We start from the raw sequence: 23,610 nt of genomic DNA, 5'->3' as shown, positions 1-23,610 counted from the left end.
AGGCAGAGCCATAGAAATCAGCTCTGCCTCATCCTCCTTCAAGTATATTCAGCTGACCATGGTCGATCATTTAGAAGACCAATTTCAGGGCCAGGGGTTGATCCCATAGCTACTGCATGAGGACAGTATCGTATGTGTCCCTCAAAGGTACAACATTATTAATTTGATTAAAAATCTGATGGCGCCCTGCTTTCTTGGCCTCAAATTAAAGATAAGTTTGCTCTGCCAGATTCAGAAGCATTTAGATTTCTACAGATCAGCCATTTCATCCGTTCTCGATACGTATCTGGCCTGAAATTATCACGCTCATCACTTGAGTCTATGTTCTCTTCTTCACCCTTACCACAGGGCCCTATCTCTGCCGTATATTACGAAATGTGGTATTCCAAACATACTTCCCCTTCAACGGCAATGATGAAGTGGCAGGAGAGACTAAATGCTCCTGAAGAGATAGATCATTGGGAGGTAATATTTAATGCGATGGCCAGCTCCTCTAAGCACACCATTACTAAAGAAAGGAACTACAAAATATTATATGACTGGTTCTGCACTCCGATGCAATTGGCCAAATGGGGCTTAACACCCTCTCCTCTTTGTTACAGAGGTTGCCAAGCAAATGCTGATCAAACACACTGTTGATGGGCCGTTGCTGGATTCTGGGGCTCTTGTTTCCAAATTGCCTCAGAAGTCCTGGGCTTAGATATTCAACCCGATCCCTGGTCTGCCCTCTTTCTCAAACCTCTTCCCTAGCTTAGTAAGGCCCAAAACAAGCTCCTTGGCCAAATCTGCAATGCAGCTAAAGCCCTTTTAGCTAAGACCTGGAAATCTCTACCCCCCTCTAGGCCGGAACTAATAAATAGAGTCCAGTCAACATACATCTTGGAAAAAATCACCTCTACTATTAGAGAAACCACCCCGCTTTTTGATAAAATATAGGACCCATGGAACATCTGGTTCTTTTCCCAACCCTGAAAACTGACTTTGATTCCTTAATCGCTCCTCTCACTCTCTCCCCCTATTCCCGCTTTTTCCTCCTTTTCAGTCACAGTTCTGGCATTAACATAGCTGCTGGCACAGTTTGTACCCCATAAAGAGACATACAGTTCCCCTTCCCCCCCTACCTCCCATTTATGTTTGTCTATGTTTAGATTCTCCCTTTCTCCCTTCCTCAACCCCCTCCCTTGTAATGCTTTGCTCTTTGTTAGCATTGCCTGGATTGACTTCATAAAGCCTCTACACTGTTGTATTCTTGATATGCCGATAGCAATCACTGTTATAATCCAGACAATATTGGTATTTGGTATTCGTTGTTTACTGCAATGTTTTCTGACTTACCTGTTAAAACTTCAATAAAAACATAATTGAAAAAAAAAAACAACTCTTCACATTAACTTTAAATACTTACCTGATTCAATGTCATGTTTCCTAGCTCTTTGGAGACCTCTGCCTGCATTTCTGTAATAATAATAATGGCAGTATTTGTATAGCGCCTTTCTCCTGTCGGACTCAAAGCGCTTGCGAGGCAGCCACTAGAGTGCACTCAGTAGGCAGTAACAGTGTTAGGGAGTCTTGCCCAAAGAACTCCTTACTGAATTACTGGCTTACTGAACAGGCAGAGCCGAGATTCGAACCCAGGTCTCCTGTGTCAGAGGCAGAGCCCTTAACCAGTACACCATCCAGCCACAACTGTAACCTGCCCCCAGCTTGGCAGCCACCAGTTAGAACGTTTGGAAAAATGTAAAGATATGAAACCAAGAGCCCAATATAGTGTAGTACGTCACGATAAATGGAATGAGACGAAACAACGATGAGTAATATACTCACAAGTCTGGGTTACCACAAAGGCAACCACTGGAAGTGCAGGTGGGGAGAATTTTAACCTGACCCCACTCAGGTATTAAGAAGTCACTCTCTGTAGACAGGAAAAATGGGGATACACCCCTCCACCAAGGGTCCTATCCTAGATCAATGGATAATGAGTAATAACAGAGGCGCCAAATTAGAGTAAAATGTTTAAAAACAGTTTAAAAGGAGGGGGGTTGGTGGTTGCTTGCCTGGAGATTTTAAAATAAATTATATTGTTTATATATAACGACTCATTGGCTGTTTATTATATACCTGAGGGTGGTAACCACCAACCCCCCTCCTTTTAAACTGTTTTTAAACATTTTACTCTAGTTTGGCGCCTCTGTTATTACTCGTTAACCAGTTAGAACGTGGCTGCCAAGTGGGGGGTGGGCCAAGGCAACACAGATGGGCGTGGCCAGAGATTTAGAAAAAAGGGGGGGGGGAAATCACCTGTCTGGAGGGAAGACATCAAAACAGGTAAGTATTTAACCCTTCCATCATTAAAATAGAGCCTATCATGACAATTACTGTCTTTTTTTTACTAGAGGTGCTCTTTATCAAGATCATAAAACAAATCTGGGAAAATTTGTTAGGGCTAAATCATATTTCATTCTGGCTACACCTTGACAAATGGTAAGTTTCATGTGTGCTATTTCAGCAAGAAGAAAGTATTTTTAATTATGGCACATAGCATTTTAACACAGCAGTATCAATGAAAAGTAAGAACTATTTGATCTCTGCAAGATATCATTCCTTATTATTATTTAAAATGCCAGATGCAATTCGCAGTGCAGAATTTATGACCTTTAGCTGAAGCAGCAATTTATCTTCTCCTTGTTTTTCTACTAAACCTTTAAAATGTAAGACTCCTTCTCATCAAACTGACACACTACTGTATCTCTTGCTAACAACATACAATGCATGTTAGCAATTCGAATCTTATAACCGTTTCTGTAAAAGTAACTGTGACCAGCTGCTCAGAACTGATTTGCTATTAAAAGAAACTTGTATTCAATACATATGGAGACGGGTATTGTTCATATTCGTATAGTAAGTGCATGGCTATTCTTGGTTTCAGTACATCTGAGTCAGTGACCTGGAAAAAAAAACATTCATCCTGTCAACAAGGAGAAATCTTAACCCTTTACGGACCGACATAGTTGAAATCTAAGTCACGCTTGTGGCGTTAAGCCTCAGACAGGACGCAGATTTTACACTACATGATCCTCGCATTCCTGCAACGATTGTGTGCACACAGGACCGGAGTTTAAAGAGAACCAGAGACGAAATAAAGAAAATATTTTATACATACATTCCAGCCCCATACGCACAGATCACTCCCACGCCGCCGTCCTCCGCTGCCCACAGCTACGAGAACCAGCTCCCCGCTCTTCCGTCAGTCGGAGCCAGTCTAGTGTAGCAGAAGTGCGCTCTTTGTGTATATCTCTCCAGCAGCCTACTTCTCCTGCGTAACTGACTCCGATGAGGTCAGTGACGGTAGCCGGTTCCCTTTAAGTTCCCAGTTCCCTTTAAGCTGTCAAGCGGATATGTTCCGTCCATTTTCCATCCGCTCTGCAATGTCCACTCCGTGTCCGGTCATCCAAAGCAATTATTGCACAGAAGTGACTGCAATGGATCCCGCATATACCTTGCAGCCTGAATAGTATAAACAACTCCAATTTATAAAATAAGAGCTGTTCACTGTCAGCTTTGCATTGAGCGGAGAACGGACAAAAAATGTCTTTCTCCACTCAAGTGGGAACACAGCAGAGTGACTATTTTTCCACCATAATAATATCTTTCCGTGCTTGAAAGAACAACAAGTGCTCGGCCTATCTACAAGAGAGATCCTGTGCATGCTAATAAGCTAGGAGTCCAACATGTATCAAACGGTAACATGTCAAGTTTGCAAAGAGAATATTTTCCAAGCTCCTTGAGGTCATCTGATCAACACACAGCAGCAGTAACTAAACACTTTCATGTTTCTAGGAAAAAAAAACACAACTGTTTTCTATGAGTGTTTCCAAATGGCAATAACAGTTTAGGTGACTAGTAAGCTTTTCATATTTTGCTTTATTATACAGCAGGGATTTGAATCCCAAGAACCCCTCCCTGACCAGTTCTGGATTTATGTAATGGTCACAAAGACCTAGGGTGGCTGCGGTCCAAGGGGACAGAATGACGCATTGCATGATGGTCTGCCGAGTGCCAAAATATGCAAATTGTAAATGCATACCAGTGTTGGTGTTCTAATTTGGAACAGCTTTTAGAATTCATCAGAACACTATACTTTATCACTATACAGCAATGAACCTGCAGACAGCGTCAGGTGGAGTTCACTTACTTGTGCTTCATGGCACATTTCACATGACACCGATACTTTCTCCTTTCGACTTTGGAAGTGAAGTCCCGTAAAGTGCATGTAAGTGAATGCCCCCTGCCCCTGCCAGCAGGTTCAGTGCTGAATGGTGCTGAAGTTTTCGGGTGATGTCGGAATGATGTTCCTAATTTGAACACCAATATTAATTCTTACTGCAATATGCGGTACAGGAAGCTACCCATTGAAAAGGAGGGAGGCAAATGAGGCAACTCATGGAAGAGGAGAGAGGTTGGCTGGGGGAACTGTATATGAAAGAGAGATGTTGCCGTACCTGGAAGTTACACATGGAAGAGGGGTCTACATATAGAAGGGGAGGGTGGCTGTTGCACATGGTCAGAGGGATGAGTGGGAAGGTGGTTGGGGGAGGCGGCAAATTTGACCCAGGGGTGGAAAAAGCCAACCTCGCTTCCCTCCTCCTTCCAGTCTTACTGCAAGTAGATTCCTAACAAATGCAGAGAACACTTGTATACTTTACCAGTATTACACAACTATTCAATTCACCAATGTCATCCAACATACATATTCAATTCACCTTTAAACATGCTATCACTGCTGCCGGATATGTCAAACCAGCCATATTAGATGACCTCCTGTACATCCTATTAAAAACAAACAAACAGTTAAAAAAATCACCAAAGTAAACCTGCAATACGGTTAGGTATGAAATGCTGAAATCAGACTTTTAATTCTTCCACCCCCGCTCAGTCAAACAGCATTTTATTGTTTTCTTCCTCCATACAGTTTCATTGCTGCTTGCTCCTGTAGTGTGTATTGAAACGTTGCAGCTTTCCCATCATTCCTGTGTTATTCCTGGTTGGTGAGTACATAGTCTGTAGGGCTGATGGTCTCAAAGGGGCATATTCAGTGAACTCTAAAAGCACATTTCCCTGGCAATGCTCATGTTACCTAGGTAACACGTTTCATACTAATTGTGCAATGCATGCTACCTTGTCAGTGTACATAATGGTAAAACTTTACTGGAGTTTACTGAATATGCCAAACAAGACTCAAAAGGGAAACCAAGAGCTACTTCTAGCCTAGTACGGTTAGGTGTATGGTATCAGATACGAAATGTAGAATAAGGGGACTCACAAGACTGGGTTACCTGAAAGGCAACCGCCCACCAAGTGCAAAGTGGCCTATGCTGGACTCAGATGCCCAGTTTTTCATGTATATCTGGGTAGGAACTCCAGACACAATCCCATGCTGCGTCGTGTGCCAACCTCTGAACCATGCCGAGGCTAGCTAATGCTCCTATGGTTAGAGGGTGGAGTAGTAGGAATCATGTCAGCCTTCCCTAAGGGAGGAGTAACTAATTAGGAAGCAATTTAATTTAGAAACCTTGGTTCTCTTTAATCCATTAGCAGCTTCAATAGTGTTATCTTGTTTGAGATAAGTGCATTGCTTTTGACCTCAGTCAGCACAACTAGTTGTGCTGTAAATACTTGGAATGCTTTGATGTCTCTCTGCTAGCAGAGCGTGTAAAGACTGAAAGCATAAGTCCTCTGTTATTGTCTCCCACTGCCCCCTGGTGACAAGTGGCAATAAATACACATTACAGCAGTACTACTTAGAAGCTGGAAAATGTAACAAGAAATTAAAAATGTGCTAAAATAAATTGGCCTGGAGCACTTGCAAGCCTTTAAATAATTTGGCTGCTAAAGGGTTAAAGCACCTACATTTTTATGAATACAAGTAAAAGTCCAGGTAGGGTGGTCTTTTAGGCAGTCAAGCTGTCATCCAAGTTAATAATAATTCTTCAATCTGAGGTTGAGAGATTTTTGCTCATATTTTCACATCAATGAAATTCAGGGATGCCCATTTCTGTGGATACACTCTGGCTTCTGCACCAATACGGAAGCTATAATAAAGTCAAAATCCTTTGCCAGTGTTTAGAATGAAAGTTTTTTTTATTGAGCTAAGCTTAATTTGACTTTTTATATGTGGAGAGCTAAGGTCTACTTTTAGCCTCTCACAATTTGTAAGATCATGTCAAAGCAGCCACAGTCAGATGATGAACTGTATCATTTCATTTATTAATTTGAAATGTAAATTGAATTCATTTTTGCACAGTGATTAATTACACTTGGGATTTTCCTTATTAGAACTAATTAAAACTGGCTTAGGAGGGATCTTAAAATATTGCGGTATTGCCCTGCTTCTCTTCAAATTGTCCTTCCTATTTAAGGACTGCTAATTATAAACCGCTGGGTGGGCTGTCTGAAAATCCAAATATACCGTAGCTGACCATGCAATGTCGAATTTTTACAAACAATGGCCCAGATTCACTAACCTGCCATTAAACTGCTGTGCGCAAATAGCGCAATGCACATTATAAAAGCAAGGCTTGCGTTGTGTGCTTAATACAAGTTGCAGTATGTGCACAATGTAAGTTATATTGCTGGTGTAAACAGTGGTAAAATTGGTGAGCTCTGTGTGCAGTTGAGAGCTCCATACACAAGCTTGATCACCATAATTAAAGAAAACGAGCAATCCTCAATGGTTTGTGATTAATGAATGAATGAGGTCAGAGTATTTTTTAATTAAATGATGGCACAACGATGGTCCGCTGATTAAATCATTAACAGAAGTGTGAAAATGGGACCTGAAAGTACAACATTTGGCACACATGAATAGTTTGAATAGACCAATCATTTGTCATTGTTCCCAAATGACTAACACCGATTATTGTCCGAACAGAACTGCCAGTATGGATCGGTCTACATGGACAATGGCTGCTGTCTCTCACCATCATTGGGACAATTCTTTTAATCATTTCTTGGCAAACTTGTCATTTGTCATTTTTTTCCAAAAATATCGGTCGAGCATGTGCAAAGGAGATAGTACTTAGAATTGGTCACAGTAGTGTGACCAATTCTAGCATTGTTGGTAATAACATCATAGTGAACAGGTACAACTGATCCTGGCTATGGATTGTGTCCAAGACCAGCTCGATCATCTCACTCCTTGAAGATGGCAACATACCGGATAATTATGTCTGTCAGTGGCGTGGTAGCAGATATTTTCATCATTAAACAGAATTCAACATTTGTTGAGAAAATCATGAAGTGTATTCACTTCAGCTCAAACATTATCTCAGCTTGATTCATTTGTTTTTATTGTATCCACAGTTGAGTGCATCTAGTCCATATATACAGAATAGCACTTTGCACAAGCAGCACTGTTTGACCACATAGATACAGACTACACAAATACATGGAGGGGAGCACAGAAATATCACTTACATACTTGTTCCCCTTCATGATTGCTTGTGTTAGGGCCTGAGCCCACTAACACAGTTGTGTCTGCTTCTGTCTGCTTTTCATCATCTGTAACATTGATGTGTAACCGAAAAGCAGACACAACTGTATTAGTGGGCTCAGGTCCTGACCCAGGTTGTTTGCAGCAGCTGACATTAAAATTTACAACATGTGCTATAAGATATAGCCAGAGCTCACCTTTCCACAAATATGCCAGCTTGAACGGCATGAACGATACTTCGAAACTTTGGTTTTTCTTCAGGTCTCCTTCTCCTCATTCCCATCTTCCTTGTGAATGTGGAAGCTAGCCAGTCCCTCACCTCCAGCGGAACCGAGTCTGTGTGGATGTCAGAGAGCTCATCCTCTGTATCCAATAGTCGCCTATAGGTTTGGTGTAAAAAGAAAAACATAACATGAGATGAGATGATTGGCATCGATATAAAATAAGTCCCATTCCACAAACCGGAACAATCCAAACTGAGATTGTGAGATAAAAGCCATAATCAAAGGTAATTTGTAGTGCAAAGTACATTACAAAGTGTTTGTTTTAGACTGTTTTTTTAAATGATCCATTGTACCCTTTTTCCCATTCACTTCCTTATTTTTAAGCCACCTTATTGGCAGCGTAAAGAGTGTTCTTACTTTCAAAAATAGAAACTCTCATGTATACAGACATGCTGAATTATGATTAACAGGGAAAGAACTGACACATGTGTGCCCCCTCCCACTCTCATTAAACCAACCAGCCCTGCACGTGTGCTGACATTGGAGCGGTATTTCCTTGCACAGCACTAGTGTTCCATGACACTAGTGTCTTAAAAGGGTGTGTCTTAAAAGGTGTTTCAGACATTTCTTTCCTGCCTCCTTGCACAGCACTAGTGCTCCAGGGCTCTTTGGAGATCCCCATAATAAAAGGAAAATGTACAAGGTTCAAGTTTTTTTTTAAATTGGTGGGGTGTCTATTAACTAATGTATCCAATATTATGCAAATATATGGCCACTCCACAAGCTTATATTCAATAATTCACAGCTTTATTGCTACTAGTGACTTCCAGCCAGACATTACATAAATGAACTGGCACGTCATGGGCCAGATAACCCTTATTAATTTCCAAGAGTTTTTAACAAGACCTACTTTACTTGGGTCCAAACAAATCGGCAATTTGGTAGCTCAGTAAAAGAAGCTTTGAAGTTGCACAGGCACTCAAAAAACAAAAATAAAAACAAACAAAACAAAACAAGAACAGCTAGAATATTTTTGTGGGTTTATTTTTTTGTTTGTTTGTTTTTTTACATGGATCAGGTTTTGGTCTATAATGCCAGATTTTTCAGTGGCATAGTAAAAATGTTACATTTCCAATGAAAGCACTTATAAAAGCTAAGGTAAAACCCCAGCTAATGAAGACTAGTTTTTATTTAAAGCCCTCACCTACCCTAGGCTGGATTTTTGTAGACAGGGAGAGTCATGGCTTTCATTCTGCTGTGTGGATTCAGATGCAGCCTGCCTTGTGAAGTGCTGCCAACTCCTCCTGCTGTAAATCAAATGTTATTGGACCTGATGCACAAAATTGCATTTATACTGCCATACACAGACAGCGCACAGCAGTATTACTCTTGCTTCTGCAAGCAAGTAATGCAAGTTATGTTATTTGCACCACCCATGGTACTCCAGTTGTGCGACCGTTGCTATGCTAATGAACGTTACGGTAATGCTCGTTACTAATGCACATTACTGTAGCAACAGTTGCGCTACTTGAGTGCCCAGGGTTGTGCTGATAGTGTAATTTGCGCTACTGCTGCCGGAAGTAAGGGTAATATTTCCATGCGCTGTCTGTGCACGGTAGTATTACCACAATTTTGTGCATCAGGCCCAATAACATTGATTTACAGCAGGAGGAGATGGCAGCGCTTCACAAGGAGGGCTGCATCTGAATGACCAACTGCATGGATGTGCAGAGCCTAAATATAGGCAGGTTACACAACTTGCATTCAAAACAGATGCAACAAAATGGAGGATGTTGGCTTCCATACTAGACTCTTCCACCGCGTTAAGGGGATCCTCATAGACGAGACCCTCACCACTAACTAACAAAAAACATAGTGTGAACCTGGGGGCAGCTGGCCATAAAATGGTTTACACATTTTTTTGGGAACAGGTTGTGAAGCGCTGCCACTTCCTCCTGCTGTATAGAAATGTAAACTTACATATGGCTAAGCTGCATCCATGTGCTATTTCAGTTTGCATTCCGTTTTAATCTGAGTTTAGGGTTTAGTGCATCGTTTTCATCTGTTTAGGATACAAGATGTGTATTTAGCCTCTAGGGGGTTCTGCACGCCTTTGTTGATAGTCAGCCTGATTAGGAGTGCTGCCAATTTCTACCTGTTCCCAATAACATAGATTTAATTTCTGGGGATCCTGGCACATTACGTGGCGCATGTACTGGGCCTAGAAATCACTGTGGTAATTCTGAATGGCATGCTGTAAATGAACTGGGCTGGCAATAGCACCATGTATGGCTGCCGGACTATTTTAAGATGAGTATTTCAGCAAGGATGAACTTTAGGCCATGGTTTATGGAAAAAAATCTGTTTATGAAATTACTTTTTCCTCCTGAATGACCAAGAATAGTAGATCTAATTAAATGACCTTTGGTGCTTAAAAATAGCTCTTATTATATTATCCTAATCTTTGTTTACGTTCCTGTCTAAAAAAAAATTACCTTTATTCATAGACTGATGGGGAGGCGATAAAGCTAATGTAAAACGTGCAAAAGTGTCTTGTTATTTGAAGAGCTAGTGTACTTATACTTAAATATGGATAAAATGTCATAAAATGGGATCTTGAACATTAATGCATTATTGATTTAGCCTCATATGCAGATGAGGGCATATTAACTCCAGTATGTACAGTATTAGCTGTTACTCCATGTCTGTAATATTTGTGAACTGTGTAATTCTGACTGTAAATGTGTTCTTCTCAAAAGATCTCTCTCCCCTTCCAATATGTTTTCACTCCTTATCCTCCTAGCAGGAGGGAGTGCCATCACCACTATTATTAACCCTCCTGGCGGTTCATTTCTGTCTGGAATTAGGAGTCAAAAGCGGTACATTGTTTTCAAGAATTTTAGGGCCTCCGATTCAAAAGTTATAACTCACCAAAATATGTCAGAATAAAAGCATGGTAGACATTTTACATATAAATAAAAGACTGGAACACAAATTTGCAGGAAAAAATAAATTTATCAATAAAATTAAATAGCAAAACGGTACAAATAAGCAGCAGATTATATATATATATATACAATAATCAGTACAGTATATACAATAATTAGTACAGTATATCCCTAGTACACCTCCCGTGTGTGGTAAATCTTAAAGCATGGAACGGGACACAGGCCGACATCACAGTCCGGGCAGTAAAACCGGGTTTCTTTGCGGACTTTCTTCCCCTTGCTATCCGTCTTGCTGCAGCAAACCACACACATTCTTGTTGGTGTCGCTTTTTTTGGAGTGGGTGGGATATATTCAGAAAAGTGGCGGCCAGTGAGGCGCTCCGGATTGACCACATATGATGCACGGCGCCCAACTCGCACATCTGATGATGAAGTTGGGTACTTCAGGCATATGGTTTCACACAGTTTCCATATGAAGTCAGCATGTGATCCTGGCCTTTCACTGCGTTGCTTATGCAAGATGAATGCATTCCACAATGCCTGTTCCAGCAGATGACGAAAAATTTTTTTATAGTACTTTTTCTGCTGTTTCCACACTGCGGGGTAGTATGTCATCGCCTGGTCAGCTCGGTCCACCCCACCCATTGTATGGTTGTAGTCCAGGATGACTTGCGGCTTGTCCAGGACTTTCCCTCCTCGCGTTCTGGTGGTGACAGAGGATGCATCGTGGACAGTGCTGAGCGCACACACGTCCCTCTTGTCACGCCAGCGGAGTGCCAACATTTTTCCCTTCTGCCAAGCCACAATGTCCCCAGATTTCAGCTTTTGCTTGGCGAAGGCAGTAGGCATTTCTCGCCGGTTAGGACGAACGGTGCCGTAGGCGTCGGTTTTGTTCCTGATAAGAAACTCAAACAGTTCAGGTGAACTATAAAAATTGTCCGTCGTCAAACAATACCCCTTATTCAAAAGTGGCTCCACCAAGGACAGCACGGATGAAGTCGCCAGCCCGTAATTGCTGAATGCAGGGTTGAACTGTGTCCCTTTCCCGGTGTACAGTACGCTGTTCCAGATGTATCCGGTGGCAGACTCGCATAAAGTGTAGGACTTTACTCCAAACCGGGCCCTCTTGGATGCGATATATTGGATCCAGGATAGTCTGCCCTTGAAGGCCATCAAGCTTTCATCCACACTTATGTCCCTCTGGGGTACATAAGTGTTGCGGAAGTTTTCCATGACCAGCTGATGAACCTCCCATATCTTCTTTAGCTTTGGCGCAGGGTGGGTGGACTCATCAAAGGCAGTGTTGTCTGCGAAATGCAGAAATTTCATAATGAGTCCAAAGCGGTACTCTGACATGACCGTGCCAAAGAAGGGGGTGGCGATGACTTTTTTGGTCGACCAGTACCATTTCTGCAGGGGTTTCCCCACCACCCCCTGCAGAATTATCAGTCCAAGGAACCGCCACAAATCCTCCTTGGTAATTGGCTCCCACATCCTGGTCCTGGAAAGGGGCCTTCGTGGAGCAGCAATTTCTTGCGCGGCGTAGCGGTTCGTCTCCACCACGATTTTGTCAATGACAGCGTCACTGAAGAACAGCTGCAGGTAGGCCAGGGGGCAGTGTTCACAAGCAACCTTCAGGCCGGGTTCCCCAGTAAAAGGGAAATGGGGGGGCGGTGGTGGGGCCCGAGTGGTGTTGACTGGGCACCAAACTTGTGCGTCACTGACCTCCGTGTCGCTGGGGATGGAGTCGCTGTCACTCTCGCTGTCGGACGACAGGTTGCCAGGCGCATCACTGTCACTGGAGTCCTCCAGCGACGGCATATCCGGATCGCTGTCCTCTAACTGCATCAGCGCTTCCGCTGTGAGATGCCTTGAAGATGACGCCATAGCAGGTGACAGGCAGGTGGCAGGAGAAGAGCGTAGTAAAAATCCAGGCAGAGGTCGGTACAGGCGGCAGGCAGAGTAGTCGAAATCCAGGCAGAGGTCGGTACACAGAAATCCAAATTGGGCAGAATCAGCAGGCAAAGAGCGTAGGTCAAAGTTCAGGCAGAGGTCGGTACACGGAAATCCAATATCGGTCAGAATCAGCAGGCAAAGAGCGTAGGTCAAAGTTCAGGCAGAGGTCGGTACACGGAAATCCAATCGGGCAAAATCAGCAGGCAAAGAGAGTAGGTCAAAGTTCAGGCAGAGGTCGGTACACAGAAATCCAAAAAATCCAGCAGATCACAAAGATCAAAGCAGATCACAACTCACAGCTCACAGCTCACAGCTCACAGCAGGGATGCAAGTGGCAACAGTGTATTGGATACACATGTAATTCATACATGTGTATCCAATACAATGCACTTTAGGGCCAATGAAAAATCATCTTTTTCAAATTTCCCGCCCACCCCCATGACGTCACGCCGCCCGACGTCACGCTGCTTGCTCTGATTGGCCGCCGGGTCCCCAGGAGCATTCTGGGGCGAGAGGGGGACCCGGAGGCCGGAATTCCGTATAGAAGAAGCGGGGAGAGCCGCAGAAGAAGAGGGGACAGCCGCTGCTGCTGGGGGAGCCAGGCAGGAGTCCCTGGGGAGCGCCGATCGCTCTAGGGACTCCCGCACAGCAGGTATTTGCCGCCTCCGCCAGCCGCCACTACCCCCGATCACATGGCCGCCGGGTCCCCGCTAGATTACAGGGGATCTGGGGATCCCGGCGGCCAAACACACATGCCGCATTGTGGGGGACAGATGCAGGAGTCCCGCTGAGCAGCGCCGATCGGCGCGCGGGACTCCTGCACAGCGCACACAGCTATTTTTAGCTACCCCGACCTGAGCTCGGGATTACCATTAGTTGCATGTATTTCCTACCCCGAGCTCAGGTCGGGGTTACCGCCAGGAGGGTTAATCAGTAGGGTTGATCAAAACAGCCAAATTCCAATTTCGTCAAAATTTGGACAGATAAATAGTGAATTTCATGCTCCGAGTTTTGTTTTCCGAAGGCATTTTCTATTGAAGTCAATAGCACCAATTTCCATGGTTAACCTCCTTAGCGGTATGCCTGACACTGTCGGGCAAGAAAAAAAAAGCTAAAAGTGGTGTGCCCGACACACTGTCGGGCAAGCCGCTAAGGAGGATTTCTGCTACTTTTTCTCCCACCAGCCTAAGTTAGAAAGCTATAGCGGTCCCCACCGCTGGCATACCGCTAAGGTGGTTAACCATGGAAATTGCACGGGGGATTTCTGCAGGGGGGGAAGGATTTAGGGGCTGGGGGGCACCTATGCTATAGTATCTATAGATAGATACCTTTAGTGGGGACCGCTATAGCTTGATAACATAGTCTGGGGACACCTATATCTTGCTAACCTTTACCTGGCTACCTATACTGGGTGGACCTGTACCTAGATACCTTTATTGGTGGCACTATACCTGGTAACCTACACTTAGCTACCTATACTGGAGCACCTATACAGGGCTACCTGGATACCGAAATTGGTAGCACCTATACCTGGCTACCTATATTGGGATCACATACACTTGGTTACCTATACTGGGGGGACCTATACCTGGCTACCTATACTGGGGGCACCTATAGCTGGCTAATCTGTACTGGGGCACCTATAGCTGGCTAACCTGTACTGGGGAACCTATAGCTGGCTTACCTATACTGGGGCACCTATAGCTGGATAAACTATACTAGGAACACCTATACTTGGCCACTTATACTGGGGGCACTTATACTCACCATTGGCGTGCTGATCCATTGCTTTGTACCTCCGATAGAGACATGCACAAGGGGGGGGGGGGGGTACATTTATACACTCGGTGGGCAGTGGAAAGGTGGTGGACGCGGCCGACTCCTGAGAGTTTTCATGCAGATCGAGAATCGGTCTGGGGTATATGGGCCGTTGACAGATCTTTTTTAATCAGATTTGATTAGAGAAAGATTTGTCTCTTGGTCAAAAATGCCCATTATCACCTGATATATGGCTACCTTTACATTTGTATTTGTGCAGACAGAGCAGCTGCAGCTCAGAAGTGTAAATGATCAGAGATTTTGTGAAGTAATTTTGAAATTTAGTTTTGATTTTGTGTTGTCAAGCTTTTATTATACTCAAAATGTTTATTAGACCCCTGCTTGACACATTTTGGTAAGTTACGAAAATTAATTGGATCATTGAACGCCAGGGAGGTTAATAGCAAAGTCCCTGTACATGCTATCATCACCAAATTTGCCACGTATTTTAGAGAGGTCAGTAGGAACATGGTAGAAAAACATTTCTGAAAAGATGTGTAGTTTTTGAGAACATGTATTTAAAATGTTTTTAAACTGGGTAAAATGACACTGTGCTGCAGTGGGAAGAGGGTGGAGGCGCCCAACAATATAAAACAATTAAAAACAGCTTAAAATGTAGATGCAGTGTTGAAACTCACCTCTCTTGAAGGAAAGAGCAAATGGCAACTTAATTTAAACTAGATGACTTATTTACACCAAAAAAAACAAGGTTATGACAATACATTTCATGGGCTTTACCTGCTTCCTCAGATCAATGATACCCAAAAGCAAGTACCCAATGGTTGAGTAGAGAATGATAAGAGCACCTCTTGGAGACTCTTGGAGGCGTTCGTGTCATTCTCTACTCAATCATTTGTTACTTGCTTTTGGGTATCAATGACGTGAGGAAGCAGATAAAGCCTGCGAAATGTGTTGTAATGCCCTTGTTTTTTTGGTATAAATAAAACATCTTCTTTAAGTCAAGTCGCTTTTTTTCTTCAGGAGAGGTGAGTCTCACCCCTGCATCTCCATTTTAAGCTGTTTTTAATTGATTTATATTTTTGGGGGCCTCCACCCTCTTCCCATAATAATTTACAACTCCATTGGAGTTTGTTGTTTTTATCAGCTCGGTCTCCTCTTAGGAACTTGGCTTATAACCAGAAGTGCGACCTGTGAGGACTTTCTCATACTCGAGCGATGGTGGGAATTCCACCATATGCTTGATTGGTGGTTGCAATCTGCTTGCAACCTGAAAAGTGTGAGTATAACTCCCTACGCAGATCATTACCCAATATTTTGACATACCGTATATACTCGGCTATAAGTCGAGAAATTTTGAACTAACTCAAAGTATAAAAGTGGTGGTGGTGGTGGTGGGGGGGGTTTGCCTTATATTCGAAATAGTACAAAATTTTCCCACTTATAGCCAGGAAAGGGGGAGGCACCTCTTTCTCTCCCCTTTCTTGCAATCAAAGCAGATAGCTTACTGAAAATCCCCCTCCCTCCCACCACCACGCAAAGGGGCCTCTTGTCTCTATCTCTCCCACCCCTGTGTAATCGCTAAAGTGGAAGCTTTCATTCACTCCATCCGAGCACCGCTCACTCTCTTCTCCCTGTATTCACGCTGGGCTGTGTGTGCAGGAGCTCACAGCTACGGCTCCCGATGTCATGTGACTTCATGTATCAATGCATCACATGACATTGATACTCCTGCACACACACAGCCCAGCATGAATACAGGGAGAATAGAGAAAGCTGCGCTGGGATAGCTCAGTGAATGATGGCTTCTGCTTCAGTGATCACACAGAGGGGGAAGAGGTAGATGGAAGAGGCCTCTTTGCGTGGTGGTGGGAGGGAGGAGGGCTTTTCAGCAAGCTGCCTGCTTTACACTGCTGGGAAGGAGAGACTGGATAGCTATTGCCCACAAGTGACTACACAAGCAGGGGTACACAGGGGCCACACAGCCAGGGGGACACAGGAGCCATACAGCCAGGGGCCACACAGCAGAAGCCACACAGCCAATGGGACACAGAGGCCACACTACTAGAGGGGCCACACAGCCAGGGGGACAAAGGGGCCACACTTTGCTGTACAGACTTATATTTGAGTAATTAATAATTTCCAGTTTAAGAGCCTCAAATATTGGGGTCGACTTATACATGAGGTCGACTTGTATCTGAGTATATACGGTATTTCCCTATTGGGTCCTGTTTTTCTCTTTTGTGTTACCTTCGGTTTCTGGATTGCCCGGGTCCATCCCCCTTTTCAACTTTGCTGCGGTACCCTGTTCTGCATTCTGAGTTTAAGGAGTTATAGAGGCTTGGAAGGAGGGAACCCCACGCCGTCCGTTTTCATGAAATGTATGCAATGTGTACACAGAACTCAGTACTCGGAAAGCAGTAGAGTGTATCACAGCATTGTCATTTTAGTGCCATACCTCACACATGCGCATTGTGATGTTTCTTATGTATGCTGATGCCATAGGTACATTCATTCCCAAATGAACATCAACAAGTATGAAAAGTGCATGTACCTGGTTTCATCAATGTAAACTGCCTCCAATACTGATGCTGCATATTCAATATTATTCTTCAGGTCGGACACATTGATATCTCCCTTCTCAAGCTGTTTCACCAAACATCGCAATCTGCAGAAGATAAAACAAAGAGTGTTATTATGAAACCTTTGCACTGTATCAAGTACATCATTTTTTAAACCATGTTAACATTGAATAATTTTGTACAGTGAAGAAGACTTAGAACCCATCAGTTTTGCATTTTTTCCTTTATTTTCCATCCTTTGGGCCACCAGGGTTTTCATTAACACCACATATATCTCAGGGACAGTAAGTAAAAGAAAATTTCCAGAACAGGGACACAGATAGTATTATCAACCTGGGATAGGTTGTAGCCCTTCTCCATTCCATTTGAAACTAACAAAAAATGTTTCTGGAACTGAGCAGTGAACTAAGACTGCAGGTCAATATAAAACAAGTAGTAGTGATAATTGTAATTTCGCATCATAACTCATAAATATTATGGGAAATTATAATGCAAAATTTCAGGTAAAAGCGTAACTAATTTAATTTGTTAACGTAATCAGGAATCGTAATTTTTGCCAATTTCGTGCCGACTTTAGCACATAGCAAAGTCCTCATGTTAAGGAGAATAGTGGGAATAAGGCAAACAATTTTTTTTTCAAAAAGAAAAAGTTTTTGAGAAAATGCAAAGGAAAAATGATTAAAAAGCATTTTTCCTTTGCATTTTTAAAATCAATTTCCTCCAAAACTACAAGGTCTTTTTTGTCTTGTTCCCACCCTTCCCCTTCCCCTTAACCACTTAAGGACTGCAGTCATAAAACCCCTTAAGGACCAGAGCCTTTTTTTCCATTCAGACCACTGCAGCTTTAACGGTTTATTGCTCGGTCATACAACCTACCACCTAAATGAATTTTACCTCCTTTTCTTGTCACTAATACAGCTTTCTTTTGGTGCTATTTGATTGCTGCTGCGATTTTTAGTTTTTATTATTTATTCATCAAAAAAGACATGAATTTTGTCAAAAAAAATGACTTTCTTAACCACCCTGGCGTTCTGATTAAATCGCCAGGGTGGCTGCGGGAGGGGTTTTTTTGAATAAAAAAAAAACTATTTCATGCAGCCAACTGAAAGTTGGCTGCATGAAAGCCCACTAGAGGGCGCTCCGGAGGCGTTCTTCCGATTGCCTCCGGCGCCCAGAATAAACAAGGAAGGCCGCAATGAGCGGCCTTCCTTGTTTTGCTTAGATCGTCGCCATAGCGACGAGCGGAGTGACGTCATGGACGTCAGCCGACGTCCTGACATCTGCCGCCTCCGATCCAGCCCTTAGCGCTGGCCGGAACTTTTTGTTCCGGCTACGCTAGGCTCAGGCAGCTGGGGGGACCCTCTTTCGCCGCTGCTCGCGGCGGATCGCCGCAGAGCGGCGGCGATCGGGCAGCACACGCAGCTGGCAAAGTGCCGGCTGCTTGTGCTGCTCTTTATTTGATGCAAATCGCCCCAGCAGGGCCTGAGCGGCAGCCTCCGGCGGTGATGGACGAGCTGAGCTCGTCCATACCGCCCAGCTGGTTAACTTTCTGTGCTGACATTTTTCAAATAAAGTAAAATTTCCTATACATTTGAACATGAAAGTTATTCTGCTACATGTCTTTGATAAAAAAAACAAAACATTCAGTGTATATTTATTGGTTTGGGTAAAAGTTATAGCGTTTACAAACTATGGTGCAAAAAGTGAATTTTCCCATTTTGAAGCATCTCCGACTTTTCTGAGCACCTGTCATGTTTCATGAGGTGCTACAATTCCAGGATAGTATAAATACCCCCCAAATGACCCTATTTTGGAAAGAAGACATTCCAAAGTATTTACTGAGAGGCATGGTGAGTTCATAGAAGATTTTATTTTTTGTCACAAGTTAGCGGAAAATGACACTTTGTGACAAAAAAAAAGAAAAAAAAAGAACAAAAAAGTTTCCATTTCTTCTAACTTGCAACAAAAAAAATGAAATCTGCCACGGACTCACTACTCTCCTCTCTGAATACCTTGAAGTGTCTACTTTCCAAAATGGGGTCATTTGTGGGGTGTGTTCACTGTCCTGGCATTTTGGGGGGTGCCTAATTGTAAGCACCCCTGTAAAGCCTAAAGGTGCTCATTGGACTTTGGGCCCCTTAGCGCAGTTAGGCTGCAAAAAAGTGCCACACATGTGGTATTGCCGTACTCAGGAGAAGTAGTATAATGTGTTTTGGGGTGTATTTTTACACTTACCCATGCTGGTGGGAGAAATATCTCTGTAAATGACAATTTTTTGATTTTTTTTACACACAATTGTCCATTTACAGAGAGATTTCTCCCACTCAGCATGGGTATGTGTAAAAATACACCCCAAAACACATTATACTACTTCTCCTGAGTACGGCGATACCACATGTGTGGCACTTTTTTGCACCCTAACTGCGCTAAGGGGCCCAAAGTCCAATGAGTACCTTTAGGATTTCACAGGTCATTTTGCGACATTTGGTTTCAAGACTACTCCTCATGGTTTAGGGCCCCTAAAATGCCAGGGCAGTATAGGAACCCCACAAATGACCCCATTTTAGAAAGAAGATACCCCAAGGTATTCCGTTAGGAGTATGGTGAGTTCATAGAAGATTTTATTTTTTGTCACAAGTAAGCGGAAATTGATTTGAATTTTTTTTCACAAAGTGTCATTTTCCGCTTACTTGTGACAGGTGGTGACAGGAGGTGATTGATGGGTGTCTCAAGGTGTAATTAGTGGGGGGAATAGATGCAAGCAATGCACTGGCGAGGTGATCAGGGCTGGGGTCTGAGGGCGTTCTGAGGGTGTGGGTGGGTGATTGGGTGCCCTAGGGGCAGATAGGGGTCTAATCTGATGGGTAGCAGTGACAGGTGGTGACAGGGGGTGATTGATGGGTAATTAGTGGGTGTTTGGAGGAGAGAACAGATGTAAACAATGCACTTGGGAGGTGATCTGACGTCGGGTCTGCAGGCGATCTAATGGTGTGGGTGGGTGATCAGATTGACCGCAAGGGGCAGGTTAGGGGCTGATTGATGAGTGGCAGTGACAGGGGGGTAATTAATGGGTGGCAGTGACAGGGGTGATTGATAGGTGATCGACAGGTGATCAGTGGGTTATTACAGGGAAGAACAGATGTAAATAATGCACTGGCGAATTGATAAGGGGGGGTCTGAGGGCAATCTGAGCGTGTGGGCGGGTGATTGGGTGCCCGCAAGGGGCAGATTAGGGTCTAATCTGATGGGTAACAGTGACAGGTGGTGATAGGGGGTGATTGATGGGTAATTAGTGGGTGTTTAGAGGAGAGAACAGATGTAAACAGTGCACTTGGGAGGTGATCTGACGTCGGGTCTACAGGCGATCTAATGGTGTGGGTGGGTGATCAGATTGCCCGCAAGGGGCAGGTTAGGGGCTGATTGATGGGTGGTAGTGACAGGGGGTGATTGATGGGTGATTGACAGGTGATTGACAGGTGATCAGGGGGGATAGATGCATACAGTACACAGGGGGGGGGGGTCTGGGGGGGGTCTGGGGAGAATATGAGGGGTGGGGGGTGATCAGGAGTCCCCAGGGGGCAGTTTAGGGACTAAAAAAAATAGCGTTGACAGATAGTGACAGGGAGTGATTGATGGGTGATTAGGGGGGTGATTGGGTGCAAACAGTGGTCTGGGGGGTGGGCAGGGGGGGGGGGGGTCTGAGGGGTGCTGTGGGTGATCAGGGGGCAGGGAGGGGCAGATCAGTGTTTGGGTGTAGACTAGGGTGGCTGCAGCCTGCCCTGGTGGTCCCTCGGACGCTGGGACCACCAGGGCAGGAGGCAGCCTGTATAATACGCTTTGTATGCGGCAGATCGGGGGTTAACATCCCGCCGGCGCTTCCGTATGACCGGTGGGATGTCGTCGCTGGTGGGCGGAGCCTAATGCCAGCGGATGCGCGCCGGCCCGGAAGAGTCCCAGGACCCAATGCCAATGTGCGTTACGTGGTCCTGGGGCTGCCACTTTGCCGCCGCCAATGTGCAGTGGGCGATCGGCAAGTGGTTAATATAAGTAGCAATTTGGGTGACAATAGCATGTATGGGGGCTTTGCTATTGACTCCTAAAATTGTCACAAAATTACGTGAATTTACGAATGGCTTACACAACATTAGTTGAATGTCCAAATTGTAATTACGTAAGCCTTAATTGCAAAAAGTTTTGTGAAATTATGCGTAATCATTATTAGCACATTACAATCATCACTATTTTTTAGTCCCCTTGCTGTGCTGTTGTCATGCAAGAAACAGCGCAGGCCACTATTCAATGTTCTTTATTGTTTTTGATATATCTAAACGCCCTCTTATTTTGCTGCTGTCCTTAAAAAATAGTGTGACCCCGATTATACTCTCATTACTGTTATCCATACAGAATATGTGTATGTCCTCTTGCTATGGTGCTGTGATAGAAGAAATAATGTGAACTTTTGTTATAAGCTCATCATTATTATCTATAAATTGCATAAGTTTGTCCCCTTGCTATTGTGTTGTCATGGTAAAAATAGTGCATGCTTATGTTATATAACCATTATTGTCCTCCTCCATATATGTGTGTGCCCTGTTACTATGGTACAATAGTATGGAGGAGAAAGTACGCACTGTATGTACCCGGCGGCTGCTTTCTGGGCATAAGTTAGAAGCCAAGGGATGGCTCTCCCTGAGCAAGGTAATGTAGGGAATATAACAAATATATTCTCCTACTAATTACCCAGCCCACTCCTTTAGGGGCATAATTTGGGCTCCGGGTATTACTCCCTAATTACAGTGCATTAGGCCTCATTTCCACTTGTGCATCGTGCGTCTGCGAGAAGCACGCCGGCACTGAGCGGGTGAGCGGGATCGCAGGCGAATCCCATGAGCCGTGCCATGCACGGCTATGGGAATCACAGCCTCCACAGCAAATTCTGTGGGGGGTTCCGGCCGAATCGCTACCGCAAGCGATTCGGCTGGCGGCGCCATTCTCCCCTATGGCAGAGTTTCCCCGTTCGATTCATGTGCGGGTAAACTCTGCGGAATCGTGGCGATTTCCGCGATAGTGGAAACAGGCCCATAGTGTTTTTTCACCTGTGCCGCAATACCCATAATAAACATTACGGTCTATGGTGGCACCCAAGTCAGGCGCTGAGTGGCAAAGAGCAGGCACTGAAGCAACCCCACTCGGGGGGTAACCAATTTAGAGTAGATAAACAGTCTTACCTCAGATAAGGAGTGACTTATGAAAGATATTGTTATGAGACACAAATTAGGACGTGTTTTGTGGGTGTTACCCACTTCCTCAGGTCAATATATTAGTGTCTGTTGCAACAAACACAATGGACTTGGAGCACCTGTTTCGGAAACCAGGCGCTCCAAGTCCATGGTGTTTGCTGCAACTGTTTATTTACTCTAAATAACAAGAGCTGGATACACCTTGGGAAACCTCCTTCCACACGTTGTATCAATCACCCTCCTGCTAGGTGTTGTTTTCCTTGTGATATCATCCAGTATTTTTGTATTATTATTTTTTGGGGAAAATGACCAAACACACCCATAGACAAGAGGGGCCACAAGGGACCCTCCCTAAACCCCAGTATTAACTGTCTATTGGTCCTGTTCTGGTAATATTCACTTCTATAGATGTGTTGAATAGTAGTAATCATTAACAAACTGTTTCCTATCCCCTTCTTGCACCTCTGACACTGTGGTTGTCCTTGGCAAGTTTTGGTGCGCTGTATCAATTGTTATGTATAGAGTGCTTGGGGGGCCCCATGTAAAACTTGCACCGGGGCCCATAGCTCCTTAGCTACGCCACTGGCAGGAGGAGAGGGTGAGAGAAGAGTAGAGAAAAAAGAAAAGTACAACCCTAAGCATTGAAGAGGTAAGCACTGTGTGTGCACCCTCTTCCCATAAAGGAAATAGTAGGTATCCTGTTGTGATATAGTGTGGGCCTCTACTGTTATACGTTCATTATTGTATGTGCCATTTTGACACCATGTGGGAGGTTGTGTGGCCCACTGCTCCATACAGTGTAAGCCTGTGCTGTCTTACCATGGTGCCTTCATTAGGTGGAATGTTATTACATCTTTCCAAATAATTATCTTAACACTAGCACTTGTTTAAGCTGTAATTATTTTTTATGAATACAACTGATTTCAGCTGTAGATAAAAGGCCAAGGATGAATTTGATAAAGGAGACTGTAGCAGTCTGGGTCTGCTGTAAATTATGAGATGGCATTAGCATTTCAACAGAGATAACAACCTTGACATGAGGCAAATGCCACTGTGGTAATACAGATATACACATCACGTATACATTTAACTCTATCCCCTTACCCCGCCGCTTAGCTAAGTTCCACACAGAGACATAATTATTGCCTGAGATCCTTGCAGCCACATATGGAGTTGAACATTTATTGCTAAAAGTCCCTGCAAAAGTAGTATCATGGCAGCTGCCAGAGTGTGCGCGGCGTGCAGTTATTCCAGGTGAGATGTCAGGAGTAGTGTTGGGCGAACATCTAGATGTTCGGGTTCGGGCCGAACAGGCCGAACATGGCCGCGATGTTCGGGTGTTCGACCCGAACTCCGAACATAATGGAAGTCAATGGGGACCCGAACTTTTGTGCT

General features: G+C 44.1%; 1 protein-coding gene across 2 annotated transcripts in view; it reads right to left on the bottom strand.

Annotated features, from left to right (window-relative positions):
- Positions 1-23,610, bottom strand: part of PDE1A (phosphodiesterase 1A) — a 355,852-nt gene that overhangs the window by 41,383 nt on the left and 290,859 nt on the right. For both annotated transcript variants that reach the window (XM_068246998.1, XM_068246999.1), the window contains exons 2-4: positions 16,948-17,061; positions 7,687-7,869; positions 4,761-4,827 (exon numbers count right to left, since the gene is read on the bottom strand). In XM_068246998.1, coding sequence (XP_068103099.1) covers positions 4,761-4,827; positions 7,687-7,869; positions 16,948-17,061 — 364 coding nt within the window. The remainder of the gene's footprint in view (positions 1-4,760; positions 4,828-7,686; positions 7,870-16,947; positions 17,062-23,610) is intronic.

This window comes from Hyperolius riggenbachi, chromosome 7, assembly GCF_040937935.1.
Source record: "Hyperolius riggenbachi isolate aHypRig1 chromosome 7, aHypRig1.pri, whole genome shotgun sequence".
Classification (NCBI taxonomy): Eukaryota; Metazoa; Chordata; class Amphibia; order Anura; family Hyperoliidae; genus Hyperolius; species Hyperolius riggenbachi.
The sequence above is the reverse complement of the archived record's forward strand: the minus strand, read 5'-3'. Positions and strand labels throughout refer to the sequence as shown.